This window comes from Myodes glareolus, chromosome 24 (assembly GCF_982192425.1).
Source record: "Myodes glareolus chromosome 24, mMyoGla1.1, whole genome shotgun sequence".
Classification (NCBI taxonomy): Eukaryota; Metazoa; Chordata; class Mammalia; order Rodentia; family Cricetidae; genus Myodes; species Myodes glareolus.
The window spans coordinates 27416999-27437978 of record NC_142049.1 but is presented as its reverse complement, the minus strand read 5'-3'; the positions used below and the strand labels follow the sequence as shown (position 1 = coordinate 27437978).

The 20980-nt window shown below is 43.7% G+C and overlaps 1 protein-coding gene across 1 annotated transcript; it reads right to left on the bottom strand.

The window, feature by feature from the left end:
• Nucleotides 1-1330: 1330 nt before the first annotated feature.
• On the bottom strand, nt 1331-13847 carry Arrdc4 (arrestin domain containing 4). Its single transcript, XM_048434818.3, has 8 exons — nt 13397-13847; nt 9692-9758; nt 9336-9483; nt 6908-7010; nt 5942-6198; nt 5255-5417; nt 4200-4354; nt 1331-3836 (listed from the first exon to the last, which is right to left on the bottom strand). The coding sequence occupies exons 1-8, from the start codon at nt 13692-13694 to the stop codon at nt 3780-3782; spliced, it is 1248 nt and encodes a 415-aa protein (XP_048290775.3). The 5' UTR covers nt 13695-13847; the 3' UTR covers nt 1331-3779.
• Nucleotides 13848-20980: the final 7133 nt, after the last annotated feature.

Sequence of the window (20980 nt, the reverse complement as noted above, 5' to 3'; positions counted from 1 at the left end):
AGCCAACCCCAGGGAGTGGCTCTGTGATGATGGAGCCCTTCTGAATCTTGATTGTGGCCGTGATTATACGAACCTCCACACGTGTTAGCATGTCACAGAGTTACACACGAAATTATCAGCAGAAGAAAATAATGAGTGTATGCAAAAGCTTGCTTTTCCATGTCGGTGTTGGGTTTTAGCTACTGTCCTCATTCTGTGTCATTGTGTAAGATGGCAGCACTGGGGGATCCTGGGTGGTGGGCCTAAGGGGACTTTGGTGTACTGCTTTTGTAGTGAGGCTGTAATTATTTTGAAATATGAAGGTCTTAGATCTTGTGTTGAAGAAGGAATCACAACTACTAATTAAAGATACTTAGGAAGCGATTTAAGCAGATTGTGGTGCTTTCTGGAGGCGGGGCTTTTGGGAACAAACACCAAAGCCTTGATCTACCACAAGCCTAGCATGCACGTCTGCAACCGTCAAGCTGTGCAGATGAAGCAATAGCTCTTTGCATCGCTTCTTTAGAGGTGTAGACTCAGGAGACTCCAGAGCAAGCAGAGCTCTTCCAGACGATGTGGGCGGAGCTCTACTGCTCCCCTCTCTAGGTTTTGGTAAACTCACTGGCAACTGGAGAGCTGTGTCCTCCTTTCCCAGGAGTGTCTGGCCTAGTTCTAAACTTTACAAGTCACCTTTTCCCCAGGACAGACAACAGAAAACTTAGTGGTAATCCTGTAAGTTGTTTCTTATTATCTATGACCAGAATTTCAGTTTGTGAGGACGGCATATGTGGATACAAACACAGTGATGGACGGCATCTCGCAGGCTACAAACAAGTAAATATGAACAAACCAGGGTACACACTACTGCGTAGCAAACGTGAATTGTTTCAGACAAAGGCCTCGGCAGGTTTCTGGACATCAATTGCTATTACGTCTCCTTGGTATTATCACGATCATAGTCACATGTATTGACAAAGGAGACGCTTGCTGGGTCAGTGTCATTAGTAACAGCCCACGGATCTGCTAACTCACTGTGATGTGAGCCGAGCAAAGACTAACTTGTGAATTGGACCTGCTGTCATTTGGAATAAAGAAGATGTATTCTCTTCTTGACTCGTGTAGTTTACACTTTCTTGGTCTGTGACTTTTCTTCTTGGATTGCTAGTATCTGAGCTCCTTTGGAAATCTGCCCGCTGTGCAGGCCCAGAGGCCTTCAGGTTGGGCCTTTACTCTTGACCTCATGCATAAACAAATGACCTTAATAACAGGATTCTCTGTGTGGGTATTGATTTTCATGAAGTGATTCCAGTCAGTCTTTGAAGTAAACACAGAAAAAAATTAACCACCCAGATATTTTGTATAACCATTTTATTAACAAAAGGAACCCATGGGGTTCAAACAAGAGTACAAAATACAATTTTTATTTTCCGCTTGGTTAAGTTATTACATTTTTAATAAAAATCTTTAAAAAGCTAGTGAACTTATCAAAAACATAACCCTTGCCTACTGAGTTTCTTATTGTGCAAAACAAAAAAGATAGAAAGTAAAGTTCTGCCCAGGGAGGGAAAGATCTGTGCGCAGCAAAAGATAGACACACTCTTAATCTCAAACTTCGGGCATCAAAAAGAAAATCCGAAGGGCACTTTTCATTTTTCCAAAACTAAAGGAGAGCAAGAGGGGACTAAACAGGCAAGTATTAGCAGCTAAAGTCTGATCTTCATTGGCAGGGTTTCCGAAGCAGTTTTCTACATTCATCTTATCCTGACTATCAGCTTTGGGGCAGACAGAACCACATACAGTTGGGTCTCTAAGCTATTCTTGTGAACGCCACAGTTGGCTCTGCTTCACTCCCCCCCGGGTTCTTCACGTTTTCTTTAAGCAAACTGACTGCACTGGCTTTTCTACAGGGAGCCCACCTGGTCCACACTGCCACTTCCTTTCCCTTGGTTTTGGTTTCATGGAGACGGAACACGTGTTGCCAAAGCATGTAAACTATGGGCTGGAAGCCGACAGACAGCTCACCATCTTTTCTATAGTGAAAACAGAATAGTTTAGATAGCGTTCAAACACCCACAACTGTTTACAGACATACAACAAAAAGACAAAAGAAATCTCTAAAAACTAATCTAAGAAACAATGTTTGTGGCATTTCCCACACCACAATTACTGGCAATACCATTTGGCATTTGAGACAGAGACTTAACAACGAAATACTCGTGTTTGACACTAACACAGCCACAGGAGAGGTATGCTCAGAGGGGACAAGTACATATTTAGCCAATCTTGGTACAAAAACTCCTGAACGAATGGCCCACTGACTTTTGAATATAAAATTTGACCCTAGACAAATGTCTTTAAGTGAATTTGGTGACTGGAGATAAACCCATTGTTCTGATGGATACAGCACAACCTTCTTCCCGCAAAGCACCAGGGTTTCTAGATCAAACCCTTAGGACTCGGCTGGTCCCGACCTTCACCGGGAGACTCTCCCTCCCACCTGGTGTCAGCAACGTTCACACTTGAGCGTGTGATCATGAATGGGAGGGGAAGAGGCTGGTAAAGACATGGCTGACCCTGCCAGCAGCAACACAGTCCTGTAAGTCTCAATTATCCTGAGGCTCAAAGACAACAAAATATTGCACCAAAACATTTTTTTAAAGAAAAAAAAATCACAGTTTAAATGGAATTACTAATGAACTGGAATAAGAACGCGCAGCGTGGTACCTGTCATCCACCCACCAAAGCCACATCACAGGGAGAGCCTAGGCACGTTCCTATCCTCATTTGGGTTGGGATTTCTTTTAAGATCTTAGGTGTTTCTATTTAATGCTAGGTTCATGGAGTTTTCCCTTAGCCTAGCTTCATAGCAATTGGCAGGTTGAAAGGTGTCTGCTAATTACATCCAGCAGAAGCTTCAAAGGTCAGTCAGGCCTAGAGCTCCGCGAGCAGGCCTGACAAAGTCACCAGAGGTAGCAGGAGAAAACACTCTGTTGTGTCGGTATCGGGTATCCTAAAGATGTCATGCCTACCCCATCTTTTTCTAATTTTCCCCAGGTAAATAAGGGACAAGGAACATCAAACACACATCCTGCAGAAGTTCTTAAAGTGGAAGAACAGCCTTTAACATACACATGAGAACTTCTCTTTCCTTCTGATGTGGCAAGCTTCTAGGCTTGCCTTCTAGGCAACCTTCTAGGCTTCCTAACACAGCACAGCCAATTTTCACTGTACATTTAAACCTCCTCAGGAAAGAGTGGAAACATTGCCACTTCCTTCAGGATCTCCCATGACCATGGACTCCAGAAAGGATACTTTCAAGGACCTTGATCCTTGCTGTGGTAACATGGTAAGAAATCATGATGACCCCAAAACCTGGGGACCTCAATTCTCTTGACAGTAGACCAGTTCCTCAATCACACTCACTTCCAAGCTGTCTTGCTCCCCCAAATCAGGCCTTCCTTCTAAGCCCACAAGTTGCTAACTGTGTGAACCTTGTTCAGAGCACACTCCTGTAGCCTTCCAGTTCCTTAAGACTCCCTCTCCAACAGTGCAGGCCTCCTTCACTTCCTCTTCCACCACCAGCACTTCCGGTATTTCAGTTCACATTTTCATCCACTTTTAGAGGGGACAACTGGCCCCACCCTAAACGTGAGTAACCATCCCACCGGCCCAGTAAAAGGTTCTCAGAGTCCTCCATATCCGTCACCTTCACACTTGAAGTGCATCGACGTTCTTCAGTTAACGTTCTCTCTTCCCCTAACAAGGCAGGCGAAAGAATCAGTACAAAGTCTGCAATCTCTTCAGAGAACGAAGGAAACAGGCTGGGTCTCTTCGGCATCGCTGGGATGTGGATCAACCTACAAGAGAGAAAACCAGGTAATGGCTAAGCACCTTGGTTCTCCTACCTGCTTCTAATCACACGATAGCTGTAAATGTGAGCTGCGAGCTCCTGTTATTATGTCCTCCTCTGACTGCTGAGCTCTCTCTCTTCTGTGGCCACATAAACCGCCTACAAGGCACCCCAGAAGAGTGCATGTGCATGCCCCAGATCACAAGCTAAATACCAGAAAATGTGCTAAGTGGCTGTGGTAACCTATCAACGCGCTAAGAACAAGTTTATGCATGTACCCAGCCAACGATGAGTCAGCAATGGTCCATTAGTGAATGGAGGGGGGCAAGTGATTATCTGAAGACAGTATAATGAGTTTAATTTTCTTTACCTCTGAGTAAAGAGGTGGAGGCTGAAACCGGAATTCTTGGATGCAGGCAAACATAGAGTAGCAGGCTTCTCCTTCACAGTCAGGCGGCTGAGGGTATGGGGGAACGTGTTGGGAGAATTCTTCCTCGGACACTACGTCTGCGTAATTTGGTGGTGCTGAAACAGAAATGGAGTTTGAGGTCTGAAATCCATGCAAAACTTCCAAAAGCAAGAGACTGAGCCACACTGAAGATTCTGGGGCCATCACAAGAAAAGTTTTAGTTCCCTTAATACTCAGTCACTAATATTGATGACACGCTATTCCAGTTACATTCTTTTTCTTGTGACCTACATGTCACAGTCTAGGCAAGCAAAAGTCTCTGAGGTGTAACTATAGAAAATGTGCAACAGTCTATACATCTATCTGAACCATTTCTCGTTGCTTTAACATTATAAAAAGTAGTCTTGGGAGATGCCGACTTTATTCCTGGGTTTGTCACTAGCTTGTGCCATGGCTAGAGTAAATGTTCAGGATGCCTTTCCCGGGGATGTTATACAATGTTAGTAGTATAAGATAGTATAAAACAATAGAGGAGCTGTGATGTTTCATTCACTGTCTTCCTGGACGTGGAATCACCTAGGGGACAGAACACTGGCCATGTCTGTGAGGGACTTTCCAGAGACTGGACTGAAGAAGGAAGAACCACTTTGATGTGAGCAGCTTTGTCCCACGGGCCAGGCACTCAGACTTGGTTAGGAGAGCTGGGGTGCAGTGAACGCCAACACTCATCTCTCTCTGCTTCCGGATTGGGGATGCAATGTGGCCAGCTGCCCCACACTCCTGCAGCCAGAGCTAACACATCTCTCACTGCCGTACTATGCCGCCTCCTCAAAATGAAAGTCAGACGAACCCTTCTTCCCTGTGGTGTCATTCTGCCAGGCATTTGATCACTGCCAAAAGAACATGTACGCCCTAATGCGGTGGGAGAGTTGACACGCAAACACTTGTTCCTGTCATGTTCTGCTTTCAGCTAGCCTCTATCTGAAACCTCGCTGTAGAAGGCATGAATGTTTTACCTTCAGGCTGCTCCGGCAGGGTCAGTGCCAACCAGCTCATGTCCATACTGAACTGGCTTGCGACACTGCTGTTTCTGCGGCCAAAGCCACTGTATGGAATCGTCCCAATAACTAAGGGCAGCTCCTGCGTCAGCTTTTTAGCACCGGGAATGTGGATGTACACCTGAGATGCACACAAGAAAAGCGTGTGTGAGGGAGGGAATGGCACAGATTTAGGAGAAACCTCGTGGGAACGAAGCGGATCCAACTTCCCTTTCATAGCAACGAATGCCTTTGTCTGTCCACATGCCACCCCAGGACAAACATAAATTGTCCTGACTAAACAAAATGATGGACAAACAAAATGAACAAACACCAACCACAGCACAGCCTTGTGACAGGGGCTGTGGCCTGTACGTGTTTCACTGTAAGCTGACATATCTTGTAACCATCGTGGAAAATGAAGCCCTGCTTCAATGTTACAAACACTCCTCACACCACCCCAATTCCTTTAAGTTCATGTCACTAAAGTCCCCTAGCTAGAGAGAGATTTTTTGTGACAGTGAAGGCCCATCTCCAATACCCACAAATGGTAGGGATGTTAACATTTCCCCAAGTATTAACGTAATAACTACAGACACAATTTGCAATCCTATGACTTATTGCTCTGTTTTGTGTCTGTTTAATGATTCGGGAAGCTTTGCTTACAGCTAAGGAATAGTCCACTCTGATAATGCAGCAATCCAGGATGGATGGAGTAACAGGTGGAATTTTCAGCATTTTTCCATTCCATGTGTCTGTAGTTCCAGAACCAATGTGGTTTCCTCGAACATTGGCAACCATGTGCCGGACTGTCTTCGTCTTTCCACTAGCCAAATACGTCTGGGTTTGGAATATGGCCGCCTTGGGAACAACCAGGCGAGAGGAACAATTCTCGATTTCTGCATAGATGGGAATAGCTTCTCCTGTAAAGATAAGTGAAGCAAGATGGATTCGGGGACAATTCAGAACATTCTCAAGAAACCAATGAACACTGCCACAGCCCAACACAGCTGCAGCCCTGGCTGGAAGCCTCTGTGAGGAATCTTAGGGAGAGGAACGGCCAGCAGTGCTGAAGGCAACTACTCACTTCTCCAGTGTAAAAAGACAACATTCAGAAGTCTCAAGATATGTAATTAAGCAATATACATAAATCAATATAAGGCACATAAAGAAATGATGCAGGAGGAGGCAAAGAATAAAGCTCACTAACAACCTCACTGGAGTCCGAGGAACGAAAACCCGCCCAGCAGCAAGCAGAGCCTTGGCTTCTCGGAAACGCATAAGGTTAAGGTGCAGACAGTGACAGGGCAGGTAAGTGAGTTCTGAGAATTATACATCTACACCACAATTCGCCAACAGCTCTGCATCTTCCAGTGCGACATGAAAATAAAAAGCCAGTGCTTCCCCACTCTCGTGAGTTTTATTTTGTTACTAAAGCAACAAGATGGGAATCAGAAAAAATAGGAGTTTTATTAAAGCCTATTAGACATGCCCTTAAAAACGTGAAAATGTTAATTATATTTTAAGATACAAAGTACTTTCTAGATTACAAAATGTACTGCTTTAAATTGTATCAACCATCCAGTAAAATCAATGAGCCTTTGGTTTGGCCTTCTCAGACATGCTCCTTACCGTTACAGTAGCCTTTCCTCTCAATCGTGACACTCAGTGACACAGGACCAGACGTGAAGAGCCAGCAGCCAATCATTTTCTCCTGCGTTTTCAGCATAGGAGTCTTGAAAGTTGCAAACAAAAAGACTTTACTTGAACCATTCAAGAGAACTTATAGTCTTCTAGAGAATAATTATAAAGAAATACCAATCTTTCTTATTCTTATGTGAGATCGTGTACTAAAACACACTTCCCTCTTAGAAAAACGAGGGCAAATTCTTAGATGTGAACGAATGTGACATCATCCTATTTCATTCTGAAGTTATTGTGTTTCTAGGAAATGACACAACATCCTTTAGGAAAATAATCAAGGGTCATATTCATACTTTATTCTACAACTATCGTAGTGTGTGTATGTGTGAGTGTGTGTGTGTGTGTGTGTGTGTGTGGTAGGCATGGTATAGTATATGCACAAGTGTGTGAGTGTGTGTGTGTGTGCACCTCCATGCCAGGGCATGCGGAAGGCAAGGGAAAATGTCCAGAACATTTCCTATCACTTTTTATTTGGTTTCCCAGCAAATCTGAAGTTCACTTTTTAATCTAGGCTGGTTAGCCTGCCAGTGAGCCCCCAATTCACCTGCCTCTGTCCCCAAATTCTGGGGTTATGTGAGGCTACTCCCAGTTTCTGCATGGGTGCTGGGAATTGGAACTCGGCTTTTCTTGCTTTCACAGCGACACTCTTACCGCCGAGTCATCTTACTAGGATGGCGGGCGGAATCATGCTTTGAGACAATGTAAAGGTTGGGAGAAAGAAGCAGTGATGTAAGAATCCATAGTCAGAACGTTACACTGCTTGGCACGTACCACACGGGATGAGAAAACAGACTTTTTTGTTTACTTCAGAATACATATCAAACAGAACTTCCAAGAGCTCTTGGACCATTCTGGGGGCCTTTAACTGTGCATCCACATGCCCCCTGTCAGCAGCTCTGAAAATGTAATGAGATACATTGTACCCCTCTATAGGAGTCTATTCTTCAAAGCAAGAAAAACATTGGGTTGTGACTTAAAGGTTCTGTTTACAAACTGGAAAACCAAAACCTTTCTGCCAAATACTGCTGCTGGTCGTCTTTTTCATCAATTTTAGAAGTTAATAGTAAAAAGGTCAAGTGTCCGTTTTTGACAAAAAAAAAAAAACTAAACAGACAAAACAGCAACAACAAAAAACAAAACAAGAAAACCAAACATCAATAAGTAATTTACCACAAAACTATGACAATTTTAGAAATAGTTTTAAAATCCTACATACTTTTTTTTTAAAATATATATATATATATATATATATATATATATATATATATATATATATATAAGCTACTAAAGCCAGCAGTCTACCAAATGGAACTTTAGGAGCCATTCAAACGGGCCTGTGCCAGGGCAGCGTGGTTCTGGCTAAGCCACACAAACATGGTGTGTCTGTCATCTGTTATCTCAAGGGGGAACATTTATTCTACTTCTTGTGAAAATAAGAACTAAAAAAAAAAAAACCTTTTAGCTGCTGGCTTTTCCCTTGTCTTTAAAAATATTAGCTAAAAAAAAAAAGAAAGAAAAAGAAAAAGAAACATCCAATACTAAAAACATGTATTTGCCACATCAGTGTCAAGATGGAAAGTTTAAATTATCTCAGTATTATCTATGAAGCAAAAAATAATACCATCCATTCATATTTAAATGAAGACCCATTTGGTCCTATCAGCTTTCATGAAAGCCGAAGGTATAATTTTATATTATTTTGATAATATGGGTGCAGATAAAAGAATGTGGCTCATTAGTTCCCATCCTGCCTATTCTGTTGTTCCTTAGAGTGTGATCCTTCTTACCAGCCTACGGTATTTCTGATGATTGTTAGAAGTTCAATGCCTTAATGTGGCCAAATCTGTCATAAGGAAATGATAAGCGAAAGGCTCGTGGTGGCAGCTGCACACGCTTACTTAATGCTAGAAAATGACATGCAAAATGGAGGGATACATAGCATAATGGCCTGGGCTTCAATAACCGGCTGAGTGTGATTAATACTCTTTCGTAATTACTGTTCCTCAACCTGCTATTATTGGAGAGTTTAGAATATCACAGTCCTGCGAACGTGGTCACGCCGGTCAGAGTAGCCCCTCTCTGCTATGCATTATTGTTATTAAGACTTATTAATGCATTTCAAGCCTGTGTAACTTTTTGGCAAAAGCAGCCCCGAACAGCAGGGACATAATCAATAGAATTAACACACATAATTTGTAATGTGCCCAACCTAGAATCACATCTTTAGAGTGAACGCCTATGGGTTACAATGTGTTTTCTGAACCAGCAGACAGGGATAGTGCCGATCACCACTGCCCTGTCAAAATACAGACATCACTGCTGAAAGGGAGGAGGGATGGAGCAGGGAAGAACGTACCAGTAAGGGTGGTGTGTTGACATCTAGGTGACTGACAACCGGGAGCTCTCTTCTTACACTCTGCTCTGGGACTTGGGGTCGTTCCAGAACCGCCCTCACACAGTACTGGATGCTACCATACTTCCCAGTAAACGACGTTGGCAATGGCCTGAAATAAACCAAAGGTATTGGTTTATGAGCTTATTTTCAGCTAGATAGAGTCAGGAAAAGCATGCTTGACGATGTGGGTTAGGGTTGAAAGGACAGGGAGGGTCACACAGGAGGAGCACATGCACTTCAGTGTTGGGGACCCCGGTGGTGGTGGTTAAGTGACAGACACCAGGCAAGGGAAGGAAACAGAAGACTGCTTTACTCACTCTGACGGAAGCTGAAAGCGAAAGGGAAACTCGTGTTTTCCAGGTTGTAATAAAGCGACGTCTTCACCTGAAAGAGACCATACTGCATTTTAACAAAGATCAACATTAAATCAAGAGTTTTCATAATCTAAATCGTATGTTTTTTAAAAGGTGGTTTTATTGGCAGGACACTCCACAAGTTCATGTAATAGATCAAGGGAACTAAACTTGAATTTGTCTTTTACCAAAAAATGCGCGCGCGCGTGCACACACACACACACATACACACACACATACAAAATCTTCTATCAACAAAATGATCAATTATATAGTTACCATAGAGTGCTAATACCTAGGGTTAATAGTTCCAATGCACAAATGCAGTATGTGTGCACAAACACACATGTAGTGCACACACACGTGCACACACACACACACACACAGACACACATGGATGTTACTCTATACTAACATGAGACACCAATATTAAATCAGAGCTGAGAGGAACTGACAAGTTACATTCCTTTGGCTATACTACAAACTCATACTATGTATTCTTTAGACTGAGATAGAAATCTTGGGGACAGCATTAGTAGCAGCTGCACAGAAGACAGCCAAAGCAGCAAGGGTCACCTCTTCACCCTGAGCTCTACTGAGATTGACAGGGCTTCTTGGTGGCGAAAGCAGGATTTTCCAAGCATGGCCTGGAACGCTTTCTCTGTTCTTGCTAGCGTCATTCAACGTCATGCACAGGCTTGTTACTGAGCAAAGGCCAAAGTACAGGGATGGATAGTGTAAGACTAGAGAACCAATGATGAACGTCCACAGTCAGTCTGTTTAATGGGGATCCAAAGTGGATTCCATGGCTTCCACTCTGGTCAATGGCTCCCCAGGACACATGATAGACCTTCCTTTCAAGCTCATACTTGAGGTTCCACTGTGGGTGGAGGAAGGAAGGTGAGAAAAGATGGCAGACAACTTGTTTGGAATTTGTTTTGCTACCTGGTTTGATATCTCTGCTTTATGCAGTCAAAACCATTAACGAAGGGTGCTTCTTGTGGTTTACTTAATTACCAACAACTCAGTATTTCAATTCTGCACTTTTGAAAAATAAGAATCCAACGGGTCTCCTAAAACTATCTCTAGTTTTCAGTGTGTTCTACATTAAGGGGACACAAGGACCAAGGGCCCGCTTCGCATAGAAAGACATCAAAGATGGATGATCTGAAGACAAAGGAACAATGATGGTGGTCAGAACACAGAGTTAGACAAAGTAGTGTGATGTGGTGTGAGTCCCAGACGCGCCCAGTGTGCAGGAGTGGCCATACAAGCCTCAGGAGGGTCCCAGAGAGCCATAGGGCTAGCATCAGGGGACACCCCCGTACCTCATCTTTTCCAGGGGAACAAGAGCTGAAATGGGGACCGGTTTGTGATCGCTAGGTTGTACATGGCAAAGTGCATGCACATGTTTAGAAATGTGGGCTTTATATGAATCCAACATTTACTGGTCTCGGGAGACAGACGGGACAGTCTCTTCAGTCCTCGGAAGACCAGCTGGGGGAAAAGGAGATTAGAAATTTGTACTCAAGTAAAGAGGAAAGAGAGCTAAAATCCTGTGATTCTCACATGGCTAACGCTGGGCCTGGAGTCTGAGGATCAGAATACAGATGAGTGGGTAGTGTTTAGATGAGGAAGGGAACAGCATGAGGAAGCTGGGCAGGTACACAGAGAACAGGGCTGCCCAGCATGTTGAAAAGTGATAAGAAAGATGACGGCCCCCTCAGGAAAGAAGCCAACACAGGAATTACAGCATTTCACATGAGAAAATCAACTTGAGAAAATGGATAAACACTGTAATGCCTGGAAAAATGGGTTTCTGTCTTTCTTAAAACTTTTATGTTTAGTTAAAAAACATTCACAAAATGCACAATGTTGCCATTTCTGTTCTGTCCTATGGCTCATTACTTCCGCCTTGTCCTCTGAGGACGACAGGGGCGCAGGGAGCTGCGTCATTCGCTAGAGGACTACTAGTCAGAGCCCGTAGTGAAAGTTTTTCATAAACCTTGGGATCTTGAGATGGTGCCGAGGGGGAAGCGAGGGGGAAGTGAGGGACCTGTAATAAGGTCACACTCTGGTGGGTACCTATGAACTGTGAAGCCAACTCTCTCCTTTCTGGGTCTTTATAGCAATCCAGTCTTAAAAACATGAAGCAGTTCAGCCACGCTGAAAGTAAGAGGTTCAGTAAGAATAATAATTTTAAAGAATATTCTTGGAAGAATTTCAAAAATAGATCCCACCATTACATTTCCTAGGAGTCAACTTTTTAAAGCATCTCCTCAGGCCATTGAATGACAGCCAGTTCACAGAGTTATGACCCCGAGAATCTATCTGTGAAGTTGCTTTGTTCTACAAACGGTCAGTATGTGGGGTGATGTTTTCCCCCCTTAACTAAAAGAGGCATTGACTTTAAGTAACCCATAACTATTGCTAATATATTCTAAGAAAACTGGCAACTGTCTAGAATTAGAAATTTCATTTCCTTAGATCAAAGCTACAATACCTTGGCTTGTGGACCAAAAACCTATCTGCTAGTCCAGATTTTACCAAAGCCAATGCTCATTTCTCATCCTAGATTCAAGGATTCCAATTTTGTCTCCATTTCGTCAGGAGTTAGGGGCTCAGGGTCTGAATCTTGGACAAAAACCTGTTTACTTCTCTCTTCCACGGCCTTCCCTCCAGTCAGCCATCTTTAACATCCTTGTTGGCTATTATCACCGGGAGGAAAAGACTCCTGGAATCCACAAGGAAGAAAGGACACACGGAGGCAGGTAAGAGCTGTCGCCTGCCACACCCCTTTATCCAAAAGGCAGCTCCTGCCATAGTGCGTATTTCAGGATTTAACCATGGACATTGAACTTCTCCATAGGAGGATAAGATCCAATCAGCAGTGAGCTCGCCTTTGATAGGCACAAGCTGATGAGGCCCAGGTAAAGTGCACAGCAGTTTCCCCTGGGAGAAGACTGACTCACGGTTCCTAGCATTTTCATGATGAACAACAGCAGTTTATGAGCCAGCATTAGCCCAGCATACATATGCATGGGCACTTCTGGAAAACTGAGTGAGCAGGAAGGCATAATTCAGAAATCCCCAGATGGCATTGTCTCCAAAGGCCTTTCTGAAAGGGGAGAGGCAAGAGGAAGAGGAGGTGCAGGAAGGGACAGCTCTTAGTACGACCGACACAGGTTCCCCAGAGAGGGAACACGTTCCTTGAACTACCCTAGTCCCACTTCCCTCTTCCCAAGATCGAGTTTTCTGCAAATCATCATGAATAGCATGGCAGAGGAGTGGCTAGGGCCGGGACAGAAACGAGTAGAGGGTCATCAGACTCTGGGAGCCACATAATAGAGCCTCGCAGACTCTAGTCCCACTGTCCATGTCTCCAGGTCAGGAAGAACCCTACAACCCAGACAGCCTAATCATTGGTTCCCACGGCAACGACTCACTCCCTTCTAGGTCACTAGAAGATCCCAGGAGGCCAGGTGCAAAGGCACACCACCCAACAAGGTCTGGACACTTCCTATAAGCCAGGTAGGGGCACACACTTGGCCTCCTGCCCTTCACCCGTGACAGTACAGAAGATCCCCCTTCCAAAAGCTTTCCTCTATGCCACCCAACACCTAGAGGCGCGCCCCCTCCCGCCCCCTCCCTGGAGATCTCCATGCTCACCAGCTGGGGCCTCGAGTAGGCGCAAGCGCAGGTTCAAGTATTCCACCTCCGAGGAAGCTGCTGGAGCCGTGCCACCGATGCAGACCCGGGCCCCAGCGCTCGGGCCCCAGGCAGAGGTGGCACGGCCATGAGCCTCCAGGCGCAGCCCACGAAGGGCCACCGGCTCTACAGCCTCCAGCAGCACGTGCCCAGCCACAGTCTCCCCGCTGGAGTAGCAACCCTTGCTCTCGTCTTCGAACACTAGTCCCAGGCTCTTGACGCGGCCCCGAGGACCATCGGCTCCCGCATCGCCGCCCATCCCTCCAGGAGATGCGGCTCTGCCAGCGAGGTCGGCAGCGGCCCCAGGTTAGGGTAGCCGGCTCCGCGACGCTGCTGTCACGGGCGCCGGCCGCAAGCCCAGGGCCAGCACGGCCACAGTGCCCAGACGGGTGAAACACCCGTACCTGGGGCCCTGTCTCTTTAACACACCCCAATGGGACTGGAAAGGGCCGGCACAGTCCGCCCACGGCGCGCGCCCATAGGCCAGCTGCGAGACATGCTTCTTTCCCATTGGTTGTGCATGACCACTGAGTCATTCCATTGGCGGCCCCTCACCGGGCTGAGCAGCACGGTGGTGCGTGATCAGGGCAGCTCCACCAATCGGGAGACAGCAGAGTGCACGTGCACAGGCAGTTTATTGGCGGGGGGAAGGCACAGTCCTGGGCCATAGACCAATAGTGACACAGTGCGCCCATGTGGACAGAGAATGGGAAACAATATCTGTCGGGGGGGGGGGGGGGAACTCCTAGGCGCTCCTGTGTCAGCGTTGCTATGGTTACAGTGGGAGCAGGCTTTCCATCTACTAGAGGCTAGAGTACAAGTCTCTGAGTTCTTACTAGAACGTGAACTTGCAGCTGCAGCAGGCTGCAAGGTTACTTTTGCAGCACGCCCAATGAGAATTTTCCTGGAAAATGAAGCTCAGCCTTCTCGTCTTAGGCTGGCCGCCTTGGAACTTTAAATCAGAGATCAGAATCTGCTACTTTCCGGGATTCTGAGCCTGACCTCTGTGGGTCTCAGAATTCCTGTAGCAGGTGAGAGCTGAAGTCTAGGAAGAATGAATGCTGTGGCTTTAAATGCCCTTGCCTTAAAGAATTCAGTTCCTAACCACTGAAGTCTCTTCAGATTCAATCTCTCTGTTTCTTCCGACTCTAAATAAGGTCGCGGTTTTAAAACAGAATCTGCCACTCACTGGTGCTGCTGTAGACAGCAGGGATCCATTACGGACTGAATAATACTCCACTTGATCTTTACAACTTATATACATGCACAAATTGTAAAATGTATAAATATTATGTCTGGAAAAAAAGAGTTATACACCTGACACAAAAGTGCCCCGCCTCAAAGGATTTTGTAACCTCAGGATCATAGTCCTTGAACATGCCCAGCTACCTCCCTAACATGTTCCTCAAACACTCAGTTCTTGTTGGCTTCTTTTAAATCTTGTTGTTCTAGATTTCCTTTGCTATCAAGCATGGTTAGATAGTTGTAATTACTTGTCAAAATTCTAAGTTTGGAAACTGTTAGGAAGGATTGATAACTGAACATTGAAACTGAAAGATGTATTCCTCAAATGCATTTTTCAAGGATCTTTTGCCCTCTTTTGAGTTTAGATTATCAACACAGAACTTTTTATTGCATTGCATTTACTTTTTTGTGTAATATTTTTATTAATTCCTGGAGAAGTCCATACATATATGCAGTGTATTTTGCTCATTCTACCCCCACTCCTCCCTTAACTCCTTCGGAATCCTTACCCACGTCCACAGTCTTTCTAACTTCATGTCTTCTTTTAAATGCTTTATTTAATTTAAATTTTATTTGCTGTTGTATATCTCACCGAGTCCAGTCTGAGATGCTCATATACTCATGCAAGGCCATCCACACAACATGGCTGACCTACCAGGAGTCACACCCTTCGAGAAGACTGGAACTTTAATAAGGTTTTAGGGAATTCAAAGATTTCTTATCTATTCTCAAATAAAGTGGAAAAGGCCACAAATTCATCCCTGTTTAACGTCCCAAAATACCCTTGGGTTTCTGATAACTGTGTTTATAATGGTCCCTGCTTACTTTCTTTTACAACACAACTTGATCTCTGTCATGCATCTGTATGGTATTTATCACTTCAACTGGGACAAAAACTTGGTTCTCATACATTGTTTTGTGCTTTTAACCATTGGTATCTAGCACAGAAACATACAATACATGCTCAATAAATGTGTGTTGACACACTAATGAATCACAGCCCATGTAGTGTTGCTGGCTCTGCAATAGATGAATAGCACCCTACCTCTTCCTGGGCTCCCACTGGCTGCAGGAAGACAGTCTCTTCCAAATTAAAAAATAGGTGAATTCACAGAATGACACAATACAGAATTGCAGACATGGCGTCCTGTGGTATCAGAGATCAGGCTCTCCCGGTACATTTGTTTGTTGGTTGGTGTAGTTTCGGAGATCCCACCCAAGATCTTTTGCAAAGGAGACGAGCCCTCTCTCACTAAGTTACATCTCCACCCTTTAGGTTTTAGGCACAAGATTTCACAATGTAGATCCGGGCAGTCTAGAAGTCCAGATCCTTCTGCCTCTGTCTCCTGAGTGCTGGCGTTTATAAGCATGAGACATTGTGCCAGTAATGAGGTTAGAGACTAGGCAGCAGAATGTGTGAGCAACATCAGCTTAGCAAATGTATTTCTTGGGCTGGTGAGATGGCCCAAAGGCACTGCCTTGAAGCTGCGCAACCTGAGTTTGTCTATAGGACTTATAGGTTAGAAGGAGAGAACTATTCCTGCAAGATGTCCTCTGAACTCCATATACACGTCATGGCATGCACACACTAACACACACATAAATGTGTACATACATGCATACATACACACATATGTACATATACACACATATTGATTTTAAGGGCAATTACAGTTAAAAGGTTGTATAAATCTTAGAACAAACTTTGAACTTTAGATTTTTACATAAATTTGAGACTGTTATTGATTATAGAGTTGGACTGAATACTTTTTGCATTGTAATATGGCTATAAGCCTTTTGGGATCCAGGGAGTGGCATGTGGTAATTTGAAAGAAAATGTCCCCCAAAGGGAATGACACTGTTTTGGAGTAAGTGCGGCCTTGTTGAAGGAAATGTGTCACTGCCGGGTGGATTTTGAGGTCTCCTATGCTCAAACCACTTCAGTGGTAGAGCACTTCCTGTTACCTGAAAGATGTAGAACTCTCAGCTACATCTCCAGCATCATGTCTACCTGCGTGCTGGCATGTTCCACCATGATGACAATGGACCAAATCCCTGAAACTAAACCAGCCAATCAAAATGTTCTCCTTTATAAGAGTTGGTCATGGTGTCTCTTCACAGCAATAGACACCCTAAGATATGTGTGTGTATGTCATTTTACATCACATTCAGTGTAATGTCTACACACACACACAAAATCTTACATTAAGCTCAGTGTAATGTATAGTTTCATATATACACACACACACATATACACACACAATCTTACAAACTTTACAAGTTCAGAGGAATAAATATTTCTTCATTGGGATCATAAGATGTCTTTGTATTTGTGTGTGTCATTGGTATTTCTTTGGATAATTGCCTATCCTAATCATTTGTCGTTTTACTGATTAGGTTATAATTTTTGTGCTCTGCTGTTTGAATTCTTTGCATATTAATATTCGTCCCTGGTCAGCAGAATAACTAGCAAGGCCATTGCGTAGGCTGTCTGTCGGCTTGAGTAATTGTCTCTCATGCAGAAGCTTTTTAATTCCGCGCATTTCTCACTGTCATTGTTTGGGTTCTCAGGATCCTATTCAGAAAGACGCTGCTTATCTCTGTGTCTTGAAGTGTTTCCGATACGTTTTCTTCTAGTGGCGTCAACCTTTCAAGCTTTTATTAAGATCTTTGACCTGTTTTGTGTTAAAAAGTCTTTTCCTCTTCCTTTTCAAATTCCTTCTTCAATAACTTAGTCTTTTATTGAGGTCTTTCACCTCCTTGGTTGGTTTCACCCTCTATATTTCATTGTCTTTCGAAGGTTACTGTGGATGTTTTTCTGATTTCCCTCTCAGCTTGTTCATTATTGGCACACAGAAAATACTGATTTTTTTTGTATGCGGATTTTTTTTTTCCTTCCGGTTAATTTTCTGAAAGCATTTACCAGATCCAAGTGTTTCCCGCTTTCCTTTAAATGCAGGTTCATATCTCCTGAAAAGAAAGCTTTGACTCATTCTTTTCCAAGTTGTATCCCTTTCCTTCTCATGCTTTATTGCTGTGACACACCCCTCTCCCCTCCTCCCATCCCCACCCCTACCTCCACCCTCATCACAGGCAAGTGGAAGCTGAACTAGGTGGTATGGGTACAGGAGAGCTGGCTCCACCCTTTGCCCGAGATGAGCAGTCCCAGTGGATCAGACTGACCAGCTCAGCTACCACCCAGACCACAGCCTGGGCCTTGGTTTGGCCCACCTTTACACCTACCCCTCCTATGACCTGCTAGAGTGCTTGGAGGGACTGGTCCTGCTGAGCTATCTACAGGATCTCTGCCCCCCTCCCTCTAGAACAGCAGGATATCTGGTAGGAGTTGCCTTGAGGGTCTAGTATTGATGGTGGGCCAGAGGCCGTAGGCCTTGAACCAGACTAATGACTCTGTAGTGAAAGTTGGTGGGTAGCTTGGATTGGACAAAAGGGTACACTGCGTGACGTACTGCAGCTCCCAGTGCCGCTAGGACAAAAGAACAGGCGTTGGAGAGCAGAGAAAGATAGAGGAGCAAGGTTGGTTTTTAAATATCGTTTTGTTTTTAATTAATTTTGGTGGGGTCTGTCTTTTGTGGGGGACACTTCAGGCAGGAGTGAGAGGTGGATATGGAGGGACTGAGAGGTGAAAGGGATTAGGGCACATGATGTAAAATTCCCAAAGAATCAATAAAGAATTATTATTATTATTATTATTTGGTTTTTGAGATGGGTTTCTCTGTGTAACAGCCCCGACTTCCTGAATTCGCTATGTAGATCTGGCTGGCCTCGAACTCAGAGACATCTGCCTGCTTCTGCCTCCTGAGTGCTGGAATTAGAGGCGTACCCCACCCAGATGCATGCCTGCCAATTACCTGAAAAAAAGAAAAAAAGAGAAAAAGACGTCAAGCTCTGTATCAGTGCAAGTGCCGAGAGCAGACACACTTGTTTTGTTCATTGTCTTAGAAGAAATTCTTCGAGTTCTCTCCATTTAGTACAATATTGGCTCTTGGTTTTTCATGGATAGCTTGCATTTGAAGCCAAAAATCAATGCTGAGAATCCTCCTCTGTTCCTCTTCATCTTCTGTTTTGAGGCAGGGCCTTTCCCTGAAACTGGAGCTTCCAGTTCAACAAGACTAGCTCATCAGCAAACTCCCAGAATCCCCTTGTCTTCAACTCCCTGGATTTTTTGGTATACACTTTTATTTGATTTTTTTTTTATCTCTCTATCTATCTCTGTTGATTTTCCTTTTTGGTTGTTTTTTTTTTTTGTATATACATTTTAGTTTCTCTTGGTATTCATTTCCGTTTTATTCCATTATGATGTGATAAGATGGAAGAAACTATTTCAATTATATTTTATTTTATTAAGAAAGGAGATAGTTAAACAAAAAGCGGTAATGGATCCTCGTCACCTTCCTTCATCTGGGGATGCTGTCATTTGCTACTGTTGCTGATGGATGCTTTAGCTGGAGATAGAATTGTGGGTTGGCAGGCCCTCCAAAGCTATGTGGGTGCTTTCTAGTCCTTTCTGAAGACCTTGATTTCTAGTAAGCAATCACCATCTCTTTAACGGTTTTCCTACAAATTAGATAATGGGCTAATTTTTTCTTTCCAGTTCTTTTTTTCCTTGTCATTAGTTTTTTATCAATTTGATTTTAACATCACTTGTTATTTTAATTTATACTGTAGAATTTGTTTTTATTCTTAGTTATGTACATTTATGCCTTATCAAGTTTGTATTTTCTGCAATTACAAATTCAATTATTTTTTGTTTTGCAATCTTTCTTCCTCTTTTTGGTCTCTAATACTAGAAGGTTATTACCTTTTGATGTGTCCCATAAGTCCCCAAAACTAATTTTTTTTTCTATTTTTCTCAGTTGTAAAGATTTGAGAAATCCTATTGATCTACCTCCAAATTTATTGACACATTTTTCTCATGCATGATATTGTACTATGGCATCAATAGACTGGCTTAATTTTTGGTATTTACTTAACCTTTATTATTATTATTTAACCTCCCTCAGGTCTGTGCACCACTTACATGCAGCGCTTGCAAAGGGAAACAAGGATTTTGCACATGCTGGAACTGGAGTTCCAGGTTGCCGTGGGATGCCAAGCATGTGCTGACAATCAAACTTAGGTCCTCTGGACAAGCAGCCAGTGCTTTAAAGCATGGATCCATTTCTCCAACCCGAATAGAGTGATTTTTCAATTTCAAATGTTCTATTGTAATCACTTTAAGTAGGATCTAAGTCTTTCGTGGGAATATCCACCTTCCCTTTCATTGCTAGAGTGTCAACCTTTGTCACGTCTAACCTAGTCTATGGTCTTTCGGATAATTTCTGGATTGTAGATATTCCAAGGCAGATTTATAAGTACTGCTTCCTGTGAGGTTGAGTGCGATGATATTCTGGGTCCTGTTAAATCTCCTAGAGAAGGCCAGTGCTTTCCCTCTTACATGCAAAAAGCAAGGACATATTCAGACTCCAGATTCTGTGTCACGTCCTGTAGGCAGAGGACCATGTCAATTTGGCTTTCAACATCTTTGCATTCCTCTTGTAGGTCTGTCCACACAGCAGGTCGGGGTGAGTCTGGCCTTTTCGCTGGCCACACATAGGTCACATACAGGTCACACACAGGATTTGGATTTCCCCTTTTCATTTGTTCCCTCTGAATGTTTGTCTATCTGATTTGGTTTTGGTTTCATTTCTTTTGCTGTGGTAAAATACCCAAAGTAACTCACTTTAGAAAGGGGTGTATTTTACTTCACAACTTCAAGTTACGTATTTTATTGTGGGGCCACCAAGGCAGCAGGAACTAAAACAGCCAGTTACGTCACACCCACCATCAAGAGCAGAGTGGGATGACTGTATCTGTGCTTAGTGTTCAGGTGACTTTCGCTACTGGTATACAGGTTGTGACTCAGCCCATGAAATGATGCTCCTCACATTCAAGGTGGGCCTTCCTATCGCAACCTCATTGATAAAAAGCCCTTCACACAGAACAGGCTGATCTAATTTCTGTCTTAGTTGCTATTACGTTTCTGGGAAGAGTCATAAAAGAAATCATTGAATTGGGGGCTGAGTGACAGATTTCCCATCACCACACTCCACTCCCTGGCCTCTATAGGCTTGCATCCATATAATGATGCCAAAACACATTTAGTATAAATTCAAAAGTCCCCATAGTCGTTTATAGTCTCAAGCCTGCTTCGAAAGCCAAAGCCCCTTATGACACTCAAAGAAATCTCTTACCTGTAACTTCATCTAAAAGCAAAAACAAAAGGAAAATTACATACTT

Bases quoted from the DNA above. Each gene is read 5' to 3' on its own strand.
- Arrdc4 (XM_048434818.3), bottom strand. From the start codon at position 13,694: ATGGGCGGCGATGCGGGAGCCGATGGTCCTCGGGGCCGCGTCAAGAGC. The intron at 7,011-9,335 runs GTACGTTCTTCC...GCAACTTTCAAG, and splicing joins TCAACACACCACCCTTACTG to ACTCCTATGCTGAAAACGCA. The intron at 5,418-5,941 runs GTAAGCAAAGCT...TGTGCATCTCAG, and splicing joins GAGTGGACTATTCCTTAGCT to GTGTACATCCACATTCCCGG.